This window comes from Pristis pectinata, chromosome 2 (assembly GCF_009764475.1).
Source record: "Pristis pectinata isolate sPriPec2 chromosome 2, sPriPec2.1.pri, whole genome shotgun sequence".
Classification (NCBI taxonomy): Eukaryota; Metazoa; Chordata; class Chondrichthyes; order Rhinopristiformes; family Pristidae; genus Pristis; species Pristis pectinata.
Genome location: NC_067406.1, coordinates 35622933 through 35646253, shown reverse-complemented (window position 1 = coordinate 35646253; position 23321 = coordinate 35622933). Strand labels below are relative to the sequence as shown.

Genomic DNA, 23321 nt, shown 5'->3' with positions numbered 1-23321 from the left:
TACTTGTGTACCAGCTTAAAACGTGTAATAGAAATTTAGCAACTCTTTATCACACTATATAATTCTCCTGAAATTCCATGTTTGAATCTCTTTAATCTATCAACCTACACAATTCCCATCTCATTTTGACCTTGAACCTGAGCTTCTAGATGGGCTGCAGTATCCAGTATCTCAAAGTACATAAGTCATCCAATCTAGATGAGATGCAATCAACGCTATTGAAGGAAGTATGGGCAGAAATTATGGAGTGCTGGCCACAATATTCCAGTATTTCTTTGATACGAGGAATTAGTACACTTTAGTGATATCCGTATAATGGATTAGTGAACAAAGTCAAATCATGGAATTTTAGCAGAAAGTTAATATTAAATTAGAATCAGAATCAGGTTTATTATCACTGACATTATATCATGAAATTTGTTGTTTTGTAGGAGCAGTACAGTGCAAGACATAAAAATTACAATAAGTTACAAAAATAAATAAATAGTGCAAAAGAGGAATAACGGGGTAGTGTTCATGGGTTCATGGACCGTTCAGAAATATATCCAATTGCACAAAGCACCCATAAAAAGATTAATGAATGGTACAAAGAGAAGTAACTGGGTTTTTTGGAACAACATAATATGCATCTAACCAGGATGTAGGGTATGGCAGAAGGCAGAGTGGGGATAAAGGGGTCCTTTTCAGGGTGGCTGTTAGTGACTATTGGAGTTCCGCAGGGGTCAGTGTTGGGACCACAACTTTTCACTTTATGTGTTAATGATCTGGACGAAGGAACTGATGACATTGTGGCTAAGTTTGCAGATGATACAAAGATAGGTGGAGGGACAGGTAGTGTTGAAGAGGTAGCAGGTCTGCAGAAGGACTTGGACAGGTTAGGAGAGTGGGCAAAGAAGTGGCAGATGGAATACTACATAGGGAAGTGTGGGGTTATGCTCTTTGGTAGGAAGAATAAAAGTGTGGACTATTTTCTAAGTGGGGGGAGAATTCAGAAATTGGAGTTGGGAGTCTTAGTTCAAGATTCTCTTAAGGTTAACTTGCAGATTGAGTTGGTAGTAAGGAAGATAGTAAGTAAAAGCAATGTTTTCATTCATTTCGAGACGACTAGAACCTGAAAGCAAGGACGTACTGCTAAGGCTTTCAAAGGCGTTGGTCAGATCACATCTGGAATATTATGAGCAATTTTGGGCCCCGTATCTAAGGAAGGATATGCTGGCCCTGGAAAGGGTCCAGGGGAGGTTCACAAGAATAATCCCGGGAATGAAAGGCTAAATGTATGAGGAGCTTTTGATGGTTCTGAGCTTGTATTTGATGGAGTTCAGAAGGATGATGGGGGGAATCTCATTGAACCTATCGAATAGTGAAAAGCCTTGATAGAGTGGATATAGAGAGGATGTTTACATTAGTAGGACAGTCCAGGATCCGAGGGCACAGCCTGAGAATAAAAAGATGTCCCTTTAAAACTGAGATAAGGATGAATTTCTTCAGTTGGAGGGTGGTTTAATCTGTGGGCTGTGGAGACCAAGTCATTAGGTGTATTTGGTGGTGTTGTGGATAGTGTAGAAGGTTGCTGTAGGTTACAACAGGACATTGATAGGATGCAGAACTGGGCTGAGAAGTGGCAGATGGAGTTCAGCCAGGAAAACTGTGAAGTGATACATTTTGGAAGATCGGATCTGAAGGCAGAATACAAGGTTAATGGCAGGACTCTGAACAGTGTGGAGGAACAGAGGGATCTTGGGGTCCACGTCCATAGATCTTTCAAGGTTGCTGCGCAGTTTGATAGGGTTGTTAAGAAGGCATATGGTGTGTCGGCCTTCATTAGTCGGGGTATTGAGTTCAAGAGCTGCGAGGTAATGCTGCAGCTCTATAAAACTCTGGTTATACCACATTTGGAGTATTGTGTTCAGTACTGGTCACCTCGTTATAGGAAGGATGTGGAAGCTTTAGAGAGAGTGCTGAAGAGATTTACCAGGATGCTGCCTGGATTGGAGATCATGAGGATAGGTTGAGCAAACTAGGGCTTTTCTCTTTGGAGGATAAGAGATGATGGAGGTGTACAAGATGATAAGAGGCATAGATCTAGTGGACAGTCAGAGACTTTTCCCCAGGGTGAAAATGGCTAACACAAGGGGGCATAATTTTAAGGTGATTGGAGTAGGTATTGGGGGAATGTCAGAGGTAAGTTTTTTTCAAACAGAGAGTGGTGGGTGCATGGAATGCACTGCAGGCAGAGGTGGTGGAGGCAGATACATTAGGGACATTTAAGAGATTCTTGGATAGCCACATGAATGATAGAAAAATGGAGGGGTATGTGGGAGGGAAGGGTTAGATAGAATACAATGTCAGCACAACATCGTGGGCCAAAGGGTCTGTACTGTGCTGTAATGTTCTATTGTCTATTGTATTCCTAAAAATTCATCAACAATATTTATTTTGATGACTATTTGCTTTTTATTTTGCTTCTTTATACATATTTATTCCAGGGTGATGATATTACAAGAGTTGGTAAAGTGGCTAAAATAGTGGAACGAATGGTGAACCAAAACTCTTTTGATGATATTGCACAAGGTAATCCAAATATTAAGGCTTTCGTTAAAACAAAACGTAATTAAGGGTATTGTATGTGTCTAATTTAATGATGAAGTTTATTTGTAAATTATTTATAAAATAACAAATTTTTATAGATTGGAATATAATTTTTATACTAAGTTCCTGTTTTTCATCCTGAGATACAAACATTGGGAGCTCCTGTAGCAGCCATGATCTCAACCCCTTATATTGTCCCTAAGTTGTTTGCTTGACATGCAGTATGATGAGCAGGACTTTTTCCAGACACACATTTGAAAGAGCAAAGGAATTGTTTACAGTCCCTATAGCAAGTTCTATTCCCTGACTATTCTCCGTTTTTCTCCATGGCAAATGATCAAAGCTAAACCAGACTGTTCACAACTTAGTGGCATTCTTGACCTGGAGATGACCTTCAGACCAAATAATCATGCCATTAGGAAAATCAACAATTTCCATCTCTGAGAACACCTAACCATCGTTTCTAATCTCAAATGGTACTTACACTTATGGCTCTAATTAGCAGCATATCTGTACATTCAATGCACTCTTGGCTGACTGCCATCCTTTCTCCTCGATAAACTTGAAATAATATCGAACTCTGGTCTCACTGTCCTAATTCCAACCACGTCCTGTTCATCTATCACTGTTGTGTTCACTGGTCGCCATTGTCTTCCATTAGCGATACCTTGATTTTGAATTCCTTATCCTTTTTGTAAATCCCTCCATGATCTGTCCCTTACTAACTTATTTCATCTTCTGTAGGCCTACAACCTTTTGAGATATTCAAGTTCTTGGGCTCTGGAATTCCATGCCTAAAACTCTCTGCCTCTGTACCTTTCTCTCTCTCTTTCTTTCTTTTACTTACTCCTTAAAACTATAAGTTTGGCCAAGGTTTTGGTTATATGCTCAAAATATCACTTTGTATCCATGCCTCTGTACCTGTCCTTCCAACTATAGGACACTCTTTAAAAGCTAGCTGTTTATATCTTTGTGGCTTACCATTAACTTTTACTTTATGACATTCCTCCAATGAATCTTGGAACACTGAAGGCAGTATTTAAATAAAATGTAGCTCAAGGTCAAGTTTTGTTTGATAATGCTCTTGAGAAGCTTTTTAAGCCATTTTAATATGTTAAGGGCGCAATACAAATACAAGTTGCTGGTAAAGGTTCCAATGGACACTGCTAAATGTTACAATGAATGAGATATTCAAATGATGTCGCACCACACTCTGTGCAAAATCCTTTTTCCTGACCTTCCACTCATTGCTTCTGTGATAACCTTAAACTATTTACCAATTTAACAACCAATGATAATAGTTTTACTTGTTTTGCTTTTATTAAACCTTGCCATAATTTTTTAACACCTTGATCAGATTTCCTGTTATCCTTGTATATTCTTTGAAAACAAAGCTCAGATTCTTGAATGTATCATCATAGTTAAAACCATTCATTCTTTATTGCCTTCTTAATAAATTCATTAAGTACTTGCTTTTATAATACTGCCCAATGTATGACCCAACGGAAGTGTCAGAGACGCAACCAGTTAAAATGTTTAAAAGACATTTGGGCAGATAGATGGATAGGAAAGGTTTAGAAGGATATGGGCAATGGGACTAGCTCAGGTAGGCAGCTGGCCAAAGGGCTTCTTTCCATGCTTTATGACTCTATGATTCAAAGTCAAATAACAGCAGATCATCCCAGGGAACCTAATATTGAAATAATTAAAATATGATTACCAGGCCATAGAAATAGATATTACATAAAAGTCAGTTCACTGAGATTACTGTGAGAAACACATAACAAACTCATAGGGAATGGAGGTAAAATGAAAGAAATACTAAGCAGTTACTTTGTTTCAATAATTACAGAGCAGATTAACTTGGGGTATATGATATTAGAAGTAAAGAATAAAAGAGATAAAAAGACATTTAAATTGGAGTTAAAGAGAGTGATGAGTGGGACAAGAAATGAAATGTTGTTCCAGAGGAGGTGTAACTGGGGGAAGCAGAAACATTAATTGAAATTTCCAAAGGAAATTAAGGGTATCAAGGGATTATGGGGTAAGAGCAGGAAAGTGGTATTGAAGTAAAACATCATCTATGATCTTATTGAATGGCAAATCAAGCACGAGGGGTCAACTGGCCTAATCTTGATTCTCTTTCTTTTGTTCTTATAAAAATATTGTGGATACTGGAAAGCTGAAATTAAAACAGGTCCTTTCACTTTGCATATTTATCATTTGTATCATTTAATCCCTTCTGCCTTCTGGTATTGGTATCAGTTTATTATTGTCAGTTGTAACGAGGTACAGTGAAAAACTTGTCTTGCATACCATTCATACAGATCAATTCATTACACAGTGAAGATACATTGAGTTAGTACAGAGTAAAAACAATAACAGAATACAGAGTAAAGTGTAACAGCTACAAGGTCAAACAAGGTAGATTGTGAGGTCAAGAGTCCATCTCATTGTATAAGGGAACAAAATGAATTTACAGAAAACTCTGCTTTAATTGTGGAATGGGTCAGGAAGACATTATAATAGCCTTATCACCGTGGGATAGAAGCTGACCTTGAGCTTAGTGGTATGTGCCCTCAGCTCCTGTATCTTCTGCCTGATGGGAGAGGAGAGAAGAGCGAATGACCCAGATGGGTGTGGTCTTTGATTATGCTGGCTGCTTCACCAAGGCAGCGAGAGGTATAGACAGAGGCCATGGAGGGGAGGCTGGTTTCTGTGATGCGCTGGGCTGTGTCCACAGCTTTTTGCAGTTTCTTGCGGTCATGGGCAGTGCAGTTGCCATGCCAAATCGTGATGCATCCAGATAGGATGCTTTCTATGGTGCATCAGTAAAAATTGGTGAGTGTCAAAGGGGACATGCCAAATTTCTTTAGGCCTCCTGAGGAAGTAGAGGCACTGGTGAGCTTTCTTGGCCATGGTGTCTACGTGGTTGGACCAGGATAGGCTATTGGTGATTTCACTCCTGGGAACCTGAAGCTCTCAACCCTCTCGACCTCAGCACCATTGATGTAGACAGGTGCATGTACATCACCCCTTTCCTGAAGTTAATGACCAGATCTTTTGTTTTGTTGACATTGAGGGAAAGGTTGTTGTCATGACACCATTCCACTAAGCTCTCTATCTCCTTCCTGTACTCCGACTCATCACTGTTTGAGATATGACCTACTACGGTGGTATCATCTGCAAACTTGTAGATGGAGTTAGAGCAGAATCTGGCTGTGCAGTCATGAGTATATAGGGAGTAGAGTAGAGGGCTGAGGACACAGCCTTGTGGGGCACCAGTGTTGAGAATAATCGTACTGAAGGTGTTGCTGCCTATCCTCACTGATTGTGCTCTATTGGTCAGAAAGTCAAGGATCCAGTTACAGAGGGAGGTGTTGAGGCCAGGGCTTGGAGTTTGGTGATGTTTGCTTGGAATTATATCATTGAAGGCAGAGCTATAGTCAATAAACAATAGCCTAACGTAGGTGTCTTTACTGTCCAGATGCTCCAGCTCAGTGTAAGGCCAGGGAGCAGGTGTACAGTGCAGACCTGTTACAGCAGTAGGCGAATTGCAGTGGGTCAAGGTTGTCTGGGAGGCTGGAGTTAATGCGTGCCATGACCAGCCTCTCAAAGCACTTCATGATGGTGGATGTCAGAGCCACTGGTCGGTAGTCATTAAGGCATGTTTCCTTGTTTTTCTTCGGTACTGGGATGATAGTTGTCTTCTTAACACAGCTGGGAACCTCAGATTGAAGCAGGGAAAGGTTAAATATGTCTGCAAATACCCCCACCAGCTGATCAGCACAAGATCTGAGCACTCGGCCAGGGACACCATCTGGGCCAGATGCTTTCCTCGGGTTCACTCTCCGGAATACTGATCTTGCATCCTCGATGGTGACCACGGATTCAGTTGCATCGGAGGCCATCAGGGTCGGTAGTGACAATCCCCTTCTGTTCAAAACGTGCTTAGAATGTGTTAAGCTCATCAGGAAGGGATGCGCTGTTGTTAACTATGCAACCCATTTCGTTTTGTAGTCCTGTCACAACTGACAGCTGCTCTGGGACTCTCCCTCCTCTCTCAACATTAAAACCAATTTATCTCAAAATTTTCTCAGTTCTGATAAAAGGTTAACTTGGTTCCTCTATCCGCAGAGGCTCCATTACAGAATGAGTTTCTAGAATTTTCTGTTTTTATTTATTTCCCAACATAGTAGCAGCATCCTGTTTTTGTGACATGAATATGTGCAACTTATAAACTAGTCCTGCCATAATATGTCCTGAAAATCCTAACCTTAGTTATGAGACAGCTATGTGAGCTTTTAATAAAGTACAAGGCCATAATATCTGCTTAGGAAGCTATCTGGCCATAATAAATTAATTTTGTGTATCTGGATTATAATTTGCTCATACTAATATTTCACTTTTTTTCTGACCTCCTTCACTCTTCATTTAGGCCTCTGTATCATGTTTAGAATGTTAATTAAAAATTGTGCATTTTGCTTCCTGGAATGTTATTTGTGAGATTGCTTTAATATGACTGGCTATTCAGCCAGTTTGATGACATTATAATTGCTTGATGCAAGATATTCTTTTGAACTATTGCATGACAGCAGCAGATATCAAGAAAGAGAAGATTCTTGCCACAAAGATTTCCAGATCTGTGTGGAGAACTATCTATCTTTGAGGTCAGCACTAAGCACCATTGTTTTGCTCTTGGCCATAAATTCTAGGTTGGCATCTTTCTAATAACTCTAGTTCGTCCTCTTGCTCATTTCCTTCCCACCATAAGCAACAAGAAGCTCATCAAGATGTGTATTAATCAAATAAAAAGGGATATGTTTTCAGACCATAATTGTTAAATATCAGATGGCCAGACATGAATTTTACAAGTACAACAAATAATATATACTTCCCAAAGACAAGCCATGTTTGCACTGTTATAAATATATTATTCACTATTATTTTTTTCCATGTAGACTTTAAGTATTTTGAAGATCCTTCTGATGAATTCCGGGATCAAGAAGGCACCGTTCTACCTCTGTGGAAATATTTTTATGAGAAGGCTAAGAGACTGGCAGTTACTGGGATGTGCTGGTGCGTGTCACAATTATAGTTCAATAAGTGACAATGGAAAAGAAAAAAAAGTAATCAAGTAGCATCCTGTAACCTCTGCTAATGACATCTTCTTTTAGTAAACCCAAACCCTACAGGTTTAATGAGGTAAATGATTAGTCATTTCCTCCTGTTAGCCAGAACTTACTGTTCTTCAAGTAGCACCTCTGGATCTTTAAAATCCATCTGAACCATTGGAACAAGCAGAATGCTAATGGTTTTGGTCAGGTTAGTAACAAAATTAAACGCAACTGATAATTTAAGTAAAGGAATTATTTTGAAAGAGGCAAGACAGAGCAGATGATATGCTGCAACCATTGTATGTGGGAGCTAATGTGGAAGCACTGGGATCCATGGTGATTCCACCTGGAATGATTATCTGTAGCTTGAGGAATGTCGGCTCAGAGTTGATAAGTTGAAGTCTGAGATTCAGGCATTGTGATGCATCAGGGAGGAGAAGCAGCAAGGTTCACAAAGCAAAGGTGGGAGTTGTATCACACCCCAAAATAGTAGTGATAATGCAAGGCTCATTATAAATCAAGAAATGGAGTTGCATGCAACAAGGGTCATAGATGGGAAACTTTAATCTACAAACTTTAATGTGGCAAACCAATGAGCAATAAACACATAAAACACAGTTGAGACTTCGCTGATAGTTGAAAGTAAACTAATGAGACAGTCACTGGCCACATTAGATTTGCCCTACTTTTTGAGAACAGGATATTCCTGAGCTATTTCCCACTTTAGTGGGTAAATGCCAGCATTATCCTTGACCTGGATCAGCTTGGCCAGAGTTGCAGCAAGTTTCAAAGCACAATTCTCCAGCTTTTATAGCTGTATCATTTAGCATGCTTATCTACATATTAGAAAGTTTAAGTGTTCAAATCCTCTTCCACAAATTTGTGTACAAAATCCAGGCTGACACTCCATTGTGTGAGTGCAATGATGAATAAACCCTACCTGCTCAAGAAAATATGACAGATCTTGTGGCACTATTTTGAAGAAAAACTGGGTATTTTGACCCATATATATTTAACCGACATTTCTAAAAATTGATTATCTAGTCATCCTCACATTGCTGCTTGTGGGAGCTCCCTATGTACAAATTAGCTATTAGATTTCTCAGATAACAACAGTGGTTATACTTTATAAAGGTATTTAATTGGCTGTGCAGCATCTTGGAACATTCTGGGATGTATGTTGGAGAGCAGATTAAGGTGTAGGAGACTTAATGGAAAATTCCAAGTGGTACCTTGGGAGAGATGGTGGATGGGAATGAAGGAAGGTGCTGGGGAGATGAAAGTGGGGACTGTGGAGTGATGATCGTTGGTTTGGCGAGACAATTGGACTGGGGAGAAATGATAATGGGGGGGTGGGGAGGGCAAGGAGCTAGATTGGGAGGAGCATCAAGAGCTGTTAAGCTATGGGCCAAGATGATGACTAGGTATGGTTGGGTCAGGAATCAAACTGGAGACTAGTGTAGGGAGATGATTGTGGTAATGGGGGCAAGATATTAACGCTGGGGGCTGAAGACATCAGCAGGTAGAAAACAGATTATTAACATAAAGAAGGAACCTACCAGGAAGAAGATGGACTCCTTGGATTCTTCAGCATCAGCTCAGGTAGGGCTGAGAACTTTAAGTAATGCTGAAGCAGGCTTCGGTTCTCCAATTCAGCTATTTCACAGTTTGAGGCCTGCTCCAAACACAAGCCTTGTGTACATAGCAGAATTTTGTGTGCAATGTCAATTGAATGTTACATGCTGTTTAATATGATTATACATATCTCATGTTCTCCATATTTATGCATGTCAAATGCATGAAGCTGTCAGCCCACAGATTTCCTGATCATGGTTAGCTGTCATCTTTTTGATAAAATTCACTATCATATCTTATATAAATAACAGACTTAGTGATAGAATTTCCAGGTGTCCAGACTTTACAATGTAATGGAATGTTCTGCTAGCCTTAAATGACGTCTCAGGACGTTTCGAGTTTCAATTGTGCTTTGCTACCCTGTGGCGTGATGCACCTCACACACAAATAAATTGCCAGTAAAAGTCATCTGGCTACTAGGAACTATTTAACAGAAAGAAAAATAGTTAGGCCACTATATAGCTGCCAAGAGGTTGGCTAGAAACAGCACTGACAGTAGAAAGAAAGTCTCCATTTCTTGAAATTAAGTAGCTTGAGTGTCATGGTATTACAAGAGATAAAATGAAGAAAATAATAAGTAATTTAAATCTTCTGTTTCTAATTTCCAGGAATCCTAGATACCATGACCTTTTCGCAGTTGCCCATGGCTCCTGTAAGTTGGAATTTAAAAGTGACCTATACTGCATTTTGAGCATGAAACAAGTGATGCACAAATATCCCATTGTATATAATTTTAAAGCCATTTAAGAAGTGCTAATACATACATTTTGTTTTTTTTTATTCATTTTACAGAACACAGACCTGTCAGCCCAGACTAGTTTTATTAACCATTCCTAACTGACCTTCAGAAAATGGTGATGAGCCCCCCCCCCGTCACCATCTTCTGAAGGTCAATTAGGAATGGTTAATAAAGATGAAGTGATTGAATCCACACAATCCTATACTATTTTAATCATCTGCTTGGCTTTAACTCTAAGATTTGGATTCCAGTACAGACAATAGAAAGGAAATGATTTTTTTTCTACCAGTCAGTATTGGAAGTGAAAGTTAGTACTGGCTATATGAGCTCAGTTTCGTCAACAATGAAAAGGTGTCCACGATGTGGTTAATTTAACAATCAAGGATATGATTGATCTGGAGAGGGTGCAGAGGATATTCATTGGGAGAAATTGGATAGGCTGGGCTTTTTTTCCCTGGAGTGAAGGAACTGAGGGGTGACCTAGAAGCGGTATATAAAATTATGAGAGGCATAGAGGGTAAGGAGTCAATTTTTTTTTCTAATGGTAAAGGTATCAAACTCAAAGAGGACATAGGCTTAAGCTGAGAGGGAGGTGTTTTAAAGGAGATCTGAAAGTTGTTCACACAGAGGGTGGTTGATATCCGGAATGCACTGCCAGATGAGATGGTGGACACAGATACAATCACTACATTTAAGAAACATTTAGACAGGCATAGAAAGAGATGGACCTAATGCAGGAAAATGGGATTAGTGTAGATGTGTAAAACAGTTGGCATGGGCATGGTGGGCCAAAGGCCTGTTTCTGGGTTCTATGGTTCTATAAGTCTATGACAAATAGCAAACAAAACTGCAGATCCTGGAAACCAGAAATAAAAACAGAAAATGCTGGAAATACTAGCAAACACCTGTAGAGAGAGAAACATGGTTAATGTTTTCATTGAATCACTCTGATGAAAGGTCAAATGCTGCCTGACCTACTGACTATTTCTAGCATTTTCTTAATTTAACAATGCAAGCTGTACTGAGATGTATTGACAAGTTAGCGATATTGACGTCAGTTTTACTAAGTTCCACAACTTTTACAAAAAAATTTTGAACAGATCCCATAAAAGAATTCTGGAACTCTCATGATTATTGGTTTACAGTGGCAGCAATTTTTTTTTCATCATAGCCCTTTGTTTACTGCTCCATACCGAAGGTTTAGTTCATGCATATGATATAAAATATTTTTCATGAGCTTTAACTTTTCCTAACATGAAACTTTATAAAACATATTTGTTAAAATAAAAGCTGTATCTACCAGTATGCCAAAAATAAAATAGAAAATTTTGAAAAAAACAATTGACTTTTCAGGCATTGAGATGCCGATACATCAATAAATGCTAACCTGATCTGCTGAGTACTTCCACCTAGTTATTTGTTTTTGCCAATATATGAAATCTAAGGTTTTGTTTTTGTTTCTATTGAATTACCCCTCAGCACTTCCTTGCTCACTGCTTGATTCTTCAAAAATGAAACAGAGGACAATAAAAGCAATTCCTACAAAACAAATAGTAGGCTTATCAAACAACAGAGGCCATGAATAAACAGTTATTAGTCCAGATTTTGCAGTCACTCTTGAAGGAATGGGACTTGCATGCAAAGGTTTACATCTTTATTCTTAAGCATAACAGAATGATAAGATCAAGAAAGATTAGTCTGCCTAAAGCCACCCCTTTTTTTGTCATTTGACTGAGACTATAAAAGTGATATCCCACTTACCTGTCAAAGTTGATGCTAAAAGTGCTTTGTCCAATTAAAGAAGTGAAAGCAGTCCTTCCAGTGTCCTGGACAGCAATGTTTCTAGTTAAATAGCACATAAAATCATTTAATTGGGATTTCTAATCATTTTATTTATATGAGTTTTTGCTTTGCTCAATGTTAGAGTGATGTTTAATTCCAATATATGGTAGCAGTGACTATATTTCAAAGCAATTATGTGTGATGCACTTTTTGAGGGGGAAAGGGAGATTACTTGTAACATGTCAAGATATGTTCTTTGCACAATGCAAATTCTTTCTTTAAACATATTTATTCTCCAACTGTCACATCCCGTTGTATTTTAAATGCCCAGAACATTTTCCCCTCATTTGGTAAATTATTTTCTGACAATAATTAGTTTGTCCTTACATTTCTTTAAATTTAATTTCATGATTTGTGGTACTACTTCCTTTAGGAACAACTTATGTTGAGGAATAGTTGTCCAATACTTTTGAATCTTGCCAGAGAGAGAGCAAAAAAATAGAAGGAACAAAATAAAGAAACCTTAAACAACTATACTTTAAATTCCTTTTGAATGTATTTTGTGTAGCATATCATCAGTAATGGTATCACTCAGACAATGATGAATTGAATCATTAAAATTATGGTATTTGATTCTGTCCCCACTGACCACAGATTACCATAGTTTGGACTGTGGAAATCTTCCTTTCAATTCTGGTTGCTATTTTCATTTAAAGATTAGTTTGATATTAAATATAAAGCCTGAAAAATAAGAATAAATGCAAGATTTTTGAAATAACATATCATTATTTAAGCCTCATGATGCAATGTGCTATCATTTACATGAAAAGGTGGGAAACCTATTATGTGGGGAATAGTCTTTTTTTAAGGAATTGATAGCAGTATGTATTATTAAATTTTTGGAAACAATTTAATGGTTTTTTGATCCTTTTCACAACTAAAATGCCATTTGGAATTCTCTCACAGTGAGATATTTTGTCCTTATGCATTGATCCATTTCTCTTCATTTTAATCTGCTCTTGATAAATTAGCTTTCATTTCCATGTGTGAGTTACCATTTACATTTGAAAATTATGTTTTGTGTCAGTGTTGAAAGTAGTAAAGCAATGAATTATTGCAATAACTTTATGTGAAAATCAGTTCTTAAGAGCTTAATCAATGCAGCTTATATTTAAATGCATCCATTGGATAAAGTACTTTTAGTTTAAAAAAAACTGTCAACTGTTAAAGCAGTATCAGGAGAGGAACTGAAATATTGGTCCAATTCACTAAACATTACTGTTTGAAGATAATCCAGTAAAGTAAGTAGTGCAAAATAAATCTAAGTCAGGCACACCAATTGTCCTTTGGCACTGTGGGGATTCTGGCTAATGTCAGAAGGGAATAAGGCAGCCAAAGAGCTGAATTATATATAATAAGTGTCAGCCAGAGATCTCTAGTGAAAAGCCTAATAAGCATTTCTGTACATGCTGACAGCCTGATGCCAGGTTTTGACCCATTGAAATTTAAGTGGCATGTAAAGCTTCCTCTCTGCTGGTAATGAAATCTCCTTAATCACTTTCCCTTAAACTTGGAAAATTTTTCTTCTTTGAAGTAGTCCTGTAAAAGTCATCTAGTTGCCTACCTGTATATTTTACTATCTATAAATGAATTTGAGACAGTAGACAAGATACTGTATAGTCTACTCTTAAAGGCTATAGCCTCAAATTTGCCACAATAGGGGTGGCTTCTTATAGAACCAATTCCTTCTTCGGCCTATTTGAGACCCCTATGTCCCTAAGTAAATTAACCAGGGAGTGTAATTAATCCCTGCATACCATTTTTCTAATTTTCCCCAAGCTCCCGTTTACTGTAATAGTGATAGAAGACACTGTAGAATGAAATCTCTGAGTGTTTACTATATAGAGAAAGACATTTTCTGTGTTACTACATTAGAATTACTTTGCCATGCTTAAGTCAAACAAAAATGCTGTAAGTTTTATTCAGCTTTCCTCACAAACTACTTTGCATTAGAACCACAGGCTCAGAAATTAACCACTGTGACAGATGAGCACACCTAAAGAGATCAGTTGCAGCATCACATAAAGTTGGTCCATTGGCCTTTTTCACATATTACCAGCAATCTATAGGCATTTGTCTTACCCTAGAGATAAGTTGCCAATGAAAGTAGATAGAAAATAGCCCTTGGATGGAGATGGAGAAGGTGGGTAGGAGTGCAAGTTTATGCCATCAATCTCCTCCTATATTTTAAGAAAATAAGAAATAGTAAAGTGTAACAGTGGTGCAGCTGGTGGAGCCAGATTTGACCCTGACCTCCAGTTCTACCTGTGTGGAGTCTACAAGTTCTTTCTGTGACTGCATGGTTTTCCTGGGTATGTCAGTTTTCTCTCAGGTGCCAAAAAAATTCCAGGTGAGTGATAGAATCTGGGGAGAGTTGATGAGAATGTGGGGAGAATAAAATCAAAGCGTAGGAATAATGTAAATAGATGCCTGACAGTCAGTGAGGGACACGTAGGTCCAAAGACCTTGCCAAAGCAAAAAAAAATAAACTGCTGGAGGAACTTATCGGGTCCTGCAGACTCTATGGAGACAAAGGGATGGTTGATGTTTTGGGTCGAGACCCTGCATTCCATGCTGAATGATTCAATGAGATGCAGGAATAGCCATTTGGCCCCTCATGGCTATGGTGCCATTCAATAAGATCATGGTTATCAATACAAAGATAAAGTTCAGGAGTTTCCTTACTTTGCATAAATGCTTCTAAAAGCAAAACCCCAATTTCAGCTCCTATTATTAGATTCCTCATATTCTGGCAGCTTCTCCCACACAAGTCCCAGGCACCCTTAACAAAATGTTGTGGCACATCTTTTATTTTTTTCAAGACACTGTACTGCTTTTATATCCATTGGTATCACTTTTAATGCTAACCCCATATCCTTTGATTCCGTTAATATCTAAAAATCAGTCTCTGTCTTGAATGGACTTAAAGACTGAGCTACCACAATCCATTTAGGTAATGCATTCCAAAAATTCAACACCCAATAGATGAAAGATTTTTTTTTCATCTCTGTCCTAAATGACTGTCACAGGTAGACAGGGTGGTGAAGGAGACGTTTGGCATACTGGCCTTCATCAGCTAGGGCACTGAGTATAGACATTGGAATGTTATGTTGCAATTGTGCAAGATATTGGTGAGGCCACACTTGGAGTATTGTGTTCAGTTTTGGTCACCCTGTTATAGGAAAGATGCCATTAATTTGGACAGAGTGCAGAAAAGATGTTGCCAGGACTTAAAGAACTGGGTTATAGGGAGAGGTTGGGCAGGCTAGGAGTTTATTCCTTAGAGTGTAGGAGACTAAGGGGTGATCTTATAGAGGGTTAAAAAATCATGAGGGGCATAGATAGGGTGAATGCACAAAAACTGGAGGGTATATGTTTAAGGTGAGGGGAAGAGATTTAATAGGAACCTGAGGGACAACTTTATCACACAGAGGATGGAATGAGCTGCCAGAAGTAGTAGTTGAGGCAGGTACAATAACAATGAGGGTATCTAGATATGAAAGGTTTAGAGGGATTTGGGTCAAATGTGGGAAAATGGGATTAGCTTAGATGGGCATCTTGGTTGGCATTGACGAATTGCGCTGAAGGGCTGTTTCTGTTGCGTATGACTCTCTTACTCGTTGACCTATGTCTTGTTTTGAGACTCTGTTTCTTTGTTCTAAACACCTCATCCAGGGGGAATATCAGCCTGGTAAGAACTTTGTACATTCAGAAGAATGACAAGTCAGAAAACTTCTCATTCTTCTAAACTAAAGAGAGTGCATAAGGAGATATTGCAAACATGAAAAAGACAAGTTAATAATAAACTAAATAAGTTCCTTAAAAATGTACCTTAGGCTAAAACGCACAATTGAAAATTTAAAAGAAATGAAATCTAATGATTATATAATGCTGTGTAGGCTCAAAGATGACAAAAAGATTAATATTTAGACCAAAATCTGCTCAATATTTTGAACTTATCACACGGCATTTTCTAAAGCTACATTAATGCAACAACCAGTCTGAGCTGTCATTCAAACTCAAGTGAGGCAGAATTTTTCTGGTCCTTGTCTGGATGGGATCACAACTTCCATGAGTTTAAATTCTTTCATGTCAACCTGAAACACAGTGAGACCACTAATGAACTGTTTTCAATTTCAGTCTAAAGTCAGATCAGTCTAACAACCATTACTAAGCTGCACTCTTGTGTACTCTTGGCTTCCTCTGAAACCAAATATATTTTTGGCTACAGAATCAAATCATCACAGAATGGAACAGCACAGGAGGAGGCCAGTTGGTCCATTCCATCAGTTCTGGTTCTTTGTAGAGCTATCTAATTAATCTCATTCCCAGTACTTTCCCAAAAGTCTGAAATGTTTCTTCATTTCAATAATGCAGTTCCTTTTTAAATGTTGCTATTGCATTTGCTTCAACTATCCTTTCAGGAAATATATTCTAGATCACAACACTTGCTTTTTTTTAGAAAAATAAGCCTTGAAACTTGATTTCACTTATTTTTGGTGTGCTGAGGTGGGGTGGTACCAAACTAAAATAGCTAAATTGGGACCGAGTCACTTTAAGAAACCAGTAATTCGCTTACGACACAGGATACATTCCCAGGAATGAGAGCATGGAAAGAGTCAGCACTAAAAAGGGTCATTGTAGCATGATATATATAAAGAGATGTAATACCAATAATGCTGCTCTGTAGGGAACTGGGTGTGAATCACTGTCCTCCCTGCTGCTCTGCACTCTTGTTCCCAAACCAGGTCGAGCGCTTAGCCCTCCACTGGTGCTCATACAGCAATGAAAATGTTAATGTGATTTCATAGCTATCTTGTTCCAGTTTTCCATTGGAAAAGTAAAAATTACAAAAAAAAATAAAAAAAGTGATAAAATTATCTTAAAAAAACACATGAAATCACTGTTAATTAATTTAAAACATAAATAATGATGAAACAATAAACATAATCAAACAAATTAGCCTCACTTATCTTTTTTAGTGAAGGCAGGTTGACCCCATCCAAATGAATGGGGGATATACCAGTCATAACTGGCTTGAGCCAAGGACCATATATGAATGCCATCCAGCTCCCTGGCTCAGTAGATTAGAACACATCTCAGATTCAATGTGGAGTCCAGGGAGAGACCAAGAGGACAACACATTGGCATAATTGTTAGTGTTGCTCTCAAGCTCCAGTGACTTGAGTTCGATCCTGAACTGAGATGGCATCAGTGTGGAGTTTGCATATTTTCCTTGTGACTACATGGGTTTCCCCCAGGTGCTCTGGTTTGCTCCCTAAGATGTGCTGGTAGGTTGATTTGCTATTGAAAATTACCCATAGTTTGGGTACGTAGGAACAGAATCAAAGGGGAGTTGATGGGCATGTGAGGGAGAGTATGTTGGAGAATTACAGGGAAAATAAGAGGGTGACTGGGACTTAAGGGATTGTTCAGCTGGCAACTAGCATGGAGGGAATGGGCCAAATGGCCTCCTTTGTGGTAAAATTATAGAATCATTGAAATGTACTGCACAGAAACATGCCCTGTCGGCCCAATTCATCCATGCTAACTGTGATGCCTATCTATGTTTATCTCATTTGCCCTCATTAGGCCTGTATCCATCTATCATTTCCAATCCAAGTACCTGTCCAAACGCCTTTTAACTGTTGTAATTGTATCTGCCTCCACCTTCTCTTCTGGCAGCTCATTCTAGATAACCACCACCCTCTATGTGAAAAGCATACCCCTCAGATCTCCTTTAAATTTCTCCCCTCTCACCTTAAATCTGTGCCCTCTAGTTCTAGACTCCTCTGCCCTGGGAAAAAGATTCTGACTTCTATGCCCTTTAGGATTTTATAAACCTCTATAGGGTGACCCCTCAGCCTTCTATGTTCCAGTGAGAATAAACCCAGCCTATCCAATCTCTCCTTATAACTACAGCCCTCCATTCTAGGTAACATCATGGTGAATGGCTTCTGCACTTTATCTATCACCACCACATCCTCCTGTAGTGTTGTGACCAGAATTGTACGCAGTCTAGGTGGGGTGTAACCAATGTTTTGTATACCGGAAATATGACATCCCAGCTCTTTTCCTGAATGCCTAGGTCTATGAAGGCAAACATACCAAATGCCTTTTCACTACCCTGTTCATCTGTGTCACCACTTTCTGGGAGCTATGAATTGCATCTCAAGGGGTCTCTACATCAACTCTCCTAAGGACACTGCCATTTACTCTACATACCCCATTCATAGATAAGATTTCTTTATTAGTCACATGTACATCGAAACACACAGTGAAATGCATCTTTTTGCATAGAGTGTTCTTGGGGCAGCCCACAAGGGTCGCCATGCTTTCAGGGCCAACATAGCTTGCCCACAACTTCCTGACCTGTACGTCTTTGGAATGTGGGAGGAGACCGGAGTACCCAGAGGAAACCCACGCAGACACAGGGAGAATGTACAAACTTCTTACAGGCAGTGGCTGGAATTGAACCCGGGTCACTGGCGTTGTAATAGCGTTATGCTAACCGCTACACTACCGTGCCTGATCCCTCTGATCCCTGAGGGGATCTATTTCTTCCTTGGCTACACTCTTGCTTCTGATATATTTATAAACAGTTTTTGGATTCTTCTTAATCCTACTTGCCAAGGTCATTTCTTGGTCGCTTTTTGCCCTCATAATTCCTTTCTTAAACTCACTCCTATGTCTCCTATAAACCTTAAGTGAATCATTCGATACCAATTTTCTATACTTGACATACACTTCCTTCTTTTCCCTGATGAAACCTTCTATATCCTTCCTTAACTAGGGATTTCTAAACCTACCATCCTTGCCTTTTACCCTTACAGGTAATAATTACAACTAATAATTAAGTTAAGATGCGTGGAAGTCCAGAATGTTCTGAAGTATGCACTGCAACCAACTGGCAGTTCTCTAGAAAACTACCAGCCAGTAAACTACCAGCTAGCCATCAGCATGGAACTGTCATATTTTTGCTGTTCTCTTATCTATTAAATGATAATTATGCATTAAACATGTGTTATGCTAGAGTTTTCAAGGTGACAGGACACCACCATAATTTGTTTGACAGCAATTAGTAAGGACAAAAAAAAGTAAGGACTTTCCACTAGTGCTTATAAAATTCCTGTATAATACGTTTCAGCCTGCTCAATTGGGTTGTGATAGATAACTAAGTATGTTGTTCAGAAGACATGAATATTCCTGATGTGCTGCAGCTGATGTGGATTTTGGGATAGAGTGAAAGGAATGAGACAAGGTATTTAACTATATTAAAATAATTTAAGACCTCTTGATGTCAAGACTTGTTTCATTCCTTAACATAAGTATCCCACACCTTGATGAGGAAGTAAAGGTTCATAAATGCTGGAATCTCTAATAAAGAAAGAGAAATAAACACAATGAGAAAATAATAGTGTGATTGAGCAGAGTCAACACTGATTTATAAAACAGAATTTATGTTTGGCTAATCTATTGGAATTCTTTGAAGTTGTATCTAATAGTTTAGATGAGGGGGAATGAGTGGGTGTGATGTGTTTGGATTTTGACAAGCTTTTACGTAGATCTCACACAGGAGGTTGGTGAACAACATTAGAGTACATGAAATTGGGGTATTTGAAAGTGTGGATTGAGAGTTAGTTAACAGATAGAAATAAATGGGTGCTTCTAAGATTGGCAGTCTGTGACGAGTGAAATATCACAGGATCATCCTTGGGTCACAACTATTTACAATCTTTATCAATGCCTTGATTGATGGGACCAAACGTAACATTTCCATGTTTGCTGATGACACAAAACTAAGTCAGAATGTGATTAGTAATGAGAATGCAAAGAGGTTTCAAGAGGATATAGACAAGCTAAGTGAGTGGAAAACAACACAACAGATGGTGCACAATGTGGAAAAATTCACTTGAAATCTACTTGAAATTCTGAATAATTTTTTAATGCTGTGACATTTGGAAATGTTGATGTCCAAAGTGTTTTTGAGTACAGCAAAGGCTTACTATACTGGTTCCTGGAAAAGCAGGTCTTCCCTTTGAGGAGAGATTGAATGGGCTAGATGACTACTTTCTAGAGTTTAAAATAATGAGAGGTGATTTCGCTAAAACATTCAAAAGTGTTGGAGGGCTCCCTTGGCTGACGAGTGTAGAGCCAGGGGTCATAATCTCAAAGTTAGGCTGTTTAGAACTGGAATAAGGAAAGATTTCTTCACTCAGAAGTGGATGACTTTTTGGAATTCTCTTCCCTGAAGGCCTGTGGAGGCTTACTCAATGATTGCATTTAAACCGGAGATCAGTAGATTTCTGGTTAATAAAGGAATCAATAAATTTGGGAATAGGCAGGTAAATGCTGTGGCATGTTAGCCATGATCTTGTAAACAATGATCTTGTTGAATGGTGGTATAAGCATAAGGGACCAGATTACTTATTCCTGCTCCTATGCTCTTATGTAATATTCTTAAAAGCATTTTATTTAAAAAGGAATGTTGCAGCAAACTCTTGAGCAGATTACAGCCATAAGGGGGCAGCATCGCAGTCGTAATTTCCTTCAATCCTACTTTTCATTTTATTTTATTACCATTGACACACCAAAAATATTGACAAACCTTTCGTTTTCTAAAATTTTACAGAATTTACTCTGAAATAAAATACAAATGTACTAATAGACTAAGAACAAAAGAGGGGTAGTCACATGGCTGGGAGTGTAATATAGATCTCCAAGCAGTTTGAGGGGAATAGAAGACCAAATTTTTAGGCATGTTTTTGACAACTGCAGTAATAGTGATAAATACATTAACCAGAATATGTATACAGAATATAAAGGGCACAGAATTCTTGTATTGCATACAGGAGAACTCTTTGTAGCCTTTATGTCGTAATCCCAACAATGTGGGGATGGGCGAGTACGGTGGTGGGAGGCAGGGGGTGGTGGAGCTGCAATCCTGGATTTGGATTTAGGAAATGAAACTAGGCAAGTGGAGGAAGTATTAGTGAGAGAGAGTAGGAATAAACCTGCACATTTTTGGGATGTGGGAGGAAACCAGAGCACCCAAAAGAAAGCCATGCAGTCCCAGGGAGAACATGCAAACTCCACACAGATAGCACAGGAGGTCAGATTTGAGATCAGAATCACTGAGCTGTGAGGCAACAGCTCTATGTTGTCCTGTTTCTTCAGGGCACATGTAATTTGATTGAATTTTTTAAGGAGGTGACTGTGTTGATGAGAGTAGTCTACATGGACTTCAAATGTGAGAGCCTGTGAAATCTGGGCAAATTAGCTTGGTGATAGAGGATGATGATAGAAAGTTTCTTTTATGGTTGGATGCCTGTGACCACGATGCACAACAGGGATCCCTTTGTTACATACGTCAATAATCTGTGTGTGAATGAGACTTTTCTTTTGGACTAGAAGAGACGGAGGGGGAGCAGAATGAGATATACAAAATTATGAAGTGCATACAAAGGGTAGCTAATGAAATGCTTTTCCCCTGAGCAAAATCATCTATAATCAGAGGCCTTTGGTGAGGTTACAGGATTTAGAGGAGATTTTAGAAATAACTTTTTCACTCAGAGTGGTTGAAATCAGAGACACACGGCCAAATGGGCTGGTGGAAGTACTTTGTCTCACAGCATTTAGGAACATTTTAGATGAGAACCTGAAACACCACAGTATAGAAGACTAAGGGCCAAATGCTGGGAAATCGGATTAGTTTCAATATATTCTTTATGCTGACAAGACTGGACTGAAGGGCCTGTTTCTATGCTATATAATTCTTTGACAGTATTTTCTATATGTCTTAGACTATTCTTGAGCCAATAGTCACAATTTAGTTTGACTTAGCACAGTTATGGAAAATGACACAGGTAGAATCAGAGTAAAGGTTCTAAGTTTTAATAGGCTAGAAAGTAATGTAGTCAAACTGGACTGGAAACAACTTAAATCAGTCTCAGAACAATGTAAAGCATTCAAAAGAGAGATTCAGAGTGGTAAATGTGTTCTTGTACATGAATAGGTTGGAACTACCAAATCTAGTGCCCCCCGAATAACAATATGCATAGAGAACCCTAACACAAAAAAGGGGAAAACTTGTATCAGGCACCAAAAGCTCAACAGTGCAGAAAGCCTGTAAGTATATTGAAAGTGGAGGGGTAAAGTTAAAAGGGCAATTAGGAAAGCAAAGTGCAAACATGTAAAAATGTGTACAAGCCAAATCAAAAGAAATCCAAAGTGATTTTTAATTACATAGAAAGCAAGCAGGCAATCTACACATGTTGGCCAAGGATATGGTGAGGTTTTTAATAAATATCTTGTGGCTATTTTCACAGAAGGCATGATACCATCTTTTTGTCACTGTTTCTAGTGGGGTTTCACAGGCTTCAGTACCTGGTCCCTTACAGTAGGATAAATGAATGATTTGGACTTAAGTATAGAGGATGTGATAAAGAAGTTTGCAGTTGAAAAAAGTGGCCCAGGTGGTTGAGAGTGAAAAGGAATTTTTTAGACTGCAAAAGGATTTACAGGACTGGTCAGTTGGGCAGAAAAATGGTAAGTGGTTTTAAATCTGGAGAAGTGCAAGGTAAAGGAAGACAAGGGAATACACAAAAGATACTGAGTGGTGTGGAGGAACATCTGAGTGTATGTTCACAAATCCTTAAAAATTGCAGGATGGGTTGTTAAGGTCATTAAAAAGACAAAGGTGATTATCTCTTATTAGCTGTGGCACACAATAGAAAAACAGAATTTATGCTGGAACTATGTGCAATAAAAGTTAGGCTACAGATTGAGTACCACAGAGTTCTGATCACCACATTACAGGAAAAGTGTACCACAGAGAGTGCAAAGAAAATTTACAAGCTATTGCCAGATTGGAAAATTGTAGCCATGAAAGAAGATTGGATGGACTGACATTGTTTTCTTTGGAATAGTGGAGGAATGGTAAAACAGGATACTTTTCTGAATTTGGTGTTACAGCTCATTCATGAGTCAGAGTAGAAGAGGTTTTAACAATCACTTTAGTCTTTTCCTGTAAATGACAGGACAATGATTGTTGTTAACTCTGAATGCCAAGAACAGAAACTTTTCTAGATCTCACCACTAATTTTCCTCACTTTGCTAAACACTTAAAACAATTTGATTCTATAGGGCAACCTCCTTTTATCAACATTTCAAGCTTCACTAAGGTGAATACTTACAGTGTCAGAATCTGTATTAAGTTTTATTTTTTTCCCTGTCACTAGCCTGAAAAGGGCAGGCACGGTAGTGTAGCGGGTAGCGTAATGTTTTACAGCACCAGCGACCCAGGTTTAATTCCAGCCACTGTCTGTAAGGAGTTTGTACGTTCTCCCTGTATCTGCATGGGTTTCCTCCAGGTATTCTGGTTTCCTTCCACATTCTAA

At 38.6% G+C, this 23321-nt stretch overlaps 1 protein-coding gene across 1 annotated transcript in view; it reads left to right on the top strand.

Annotated features, from left to right (window-relative positions):
• Window positions 1–23321, top strand: part of dnai1.2 (dynein, axonemal, intermediate chain 1, paralog 2) — a 115384-nt gene that overhangs the window by 35439 nt on the left and 56624 nt on the right. Inside the window, exons 11-13 of the mRNA XM_052032280.1 lie at window positions 2487–2571; window positions 7551–7668; window positions 9950–9993. Of these exons, the coding sequence (XP_051888240.1) occupies window positions 2487–2571; window positions 7551–7668; window positions 9950–9993 (247 nt within the window). The remainder of the gene's footprint in view (window positions 1–2486; window positions 2572–7550; window positions 7669–9949; window positions 9994–23321) is intronic.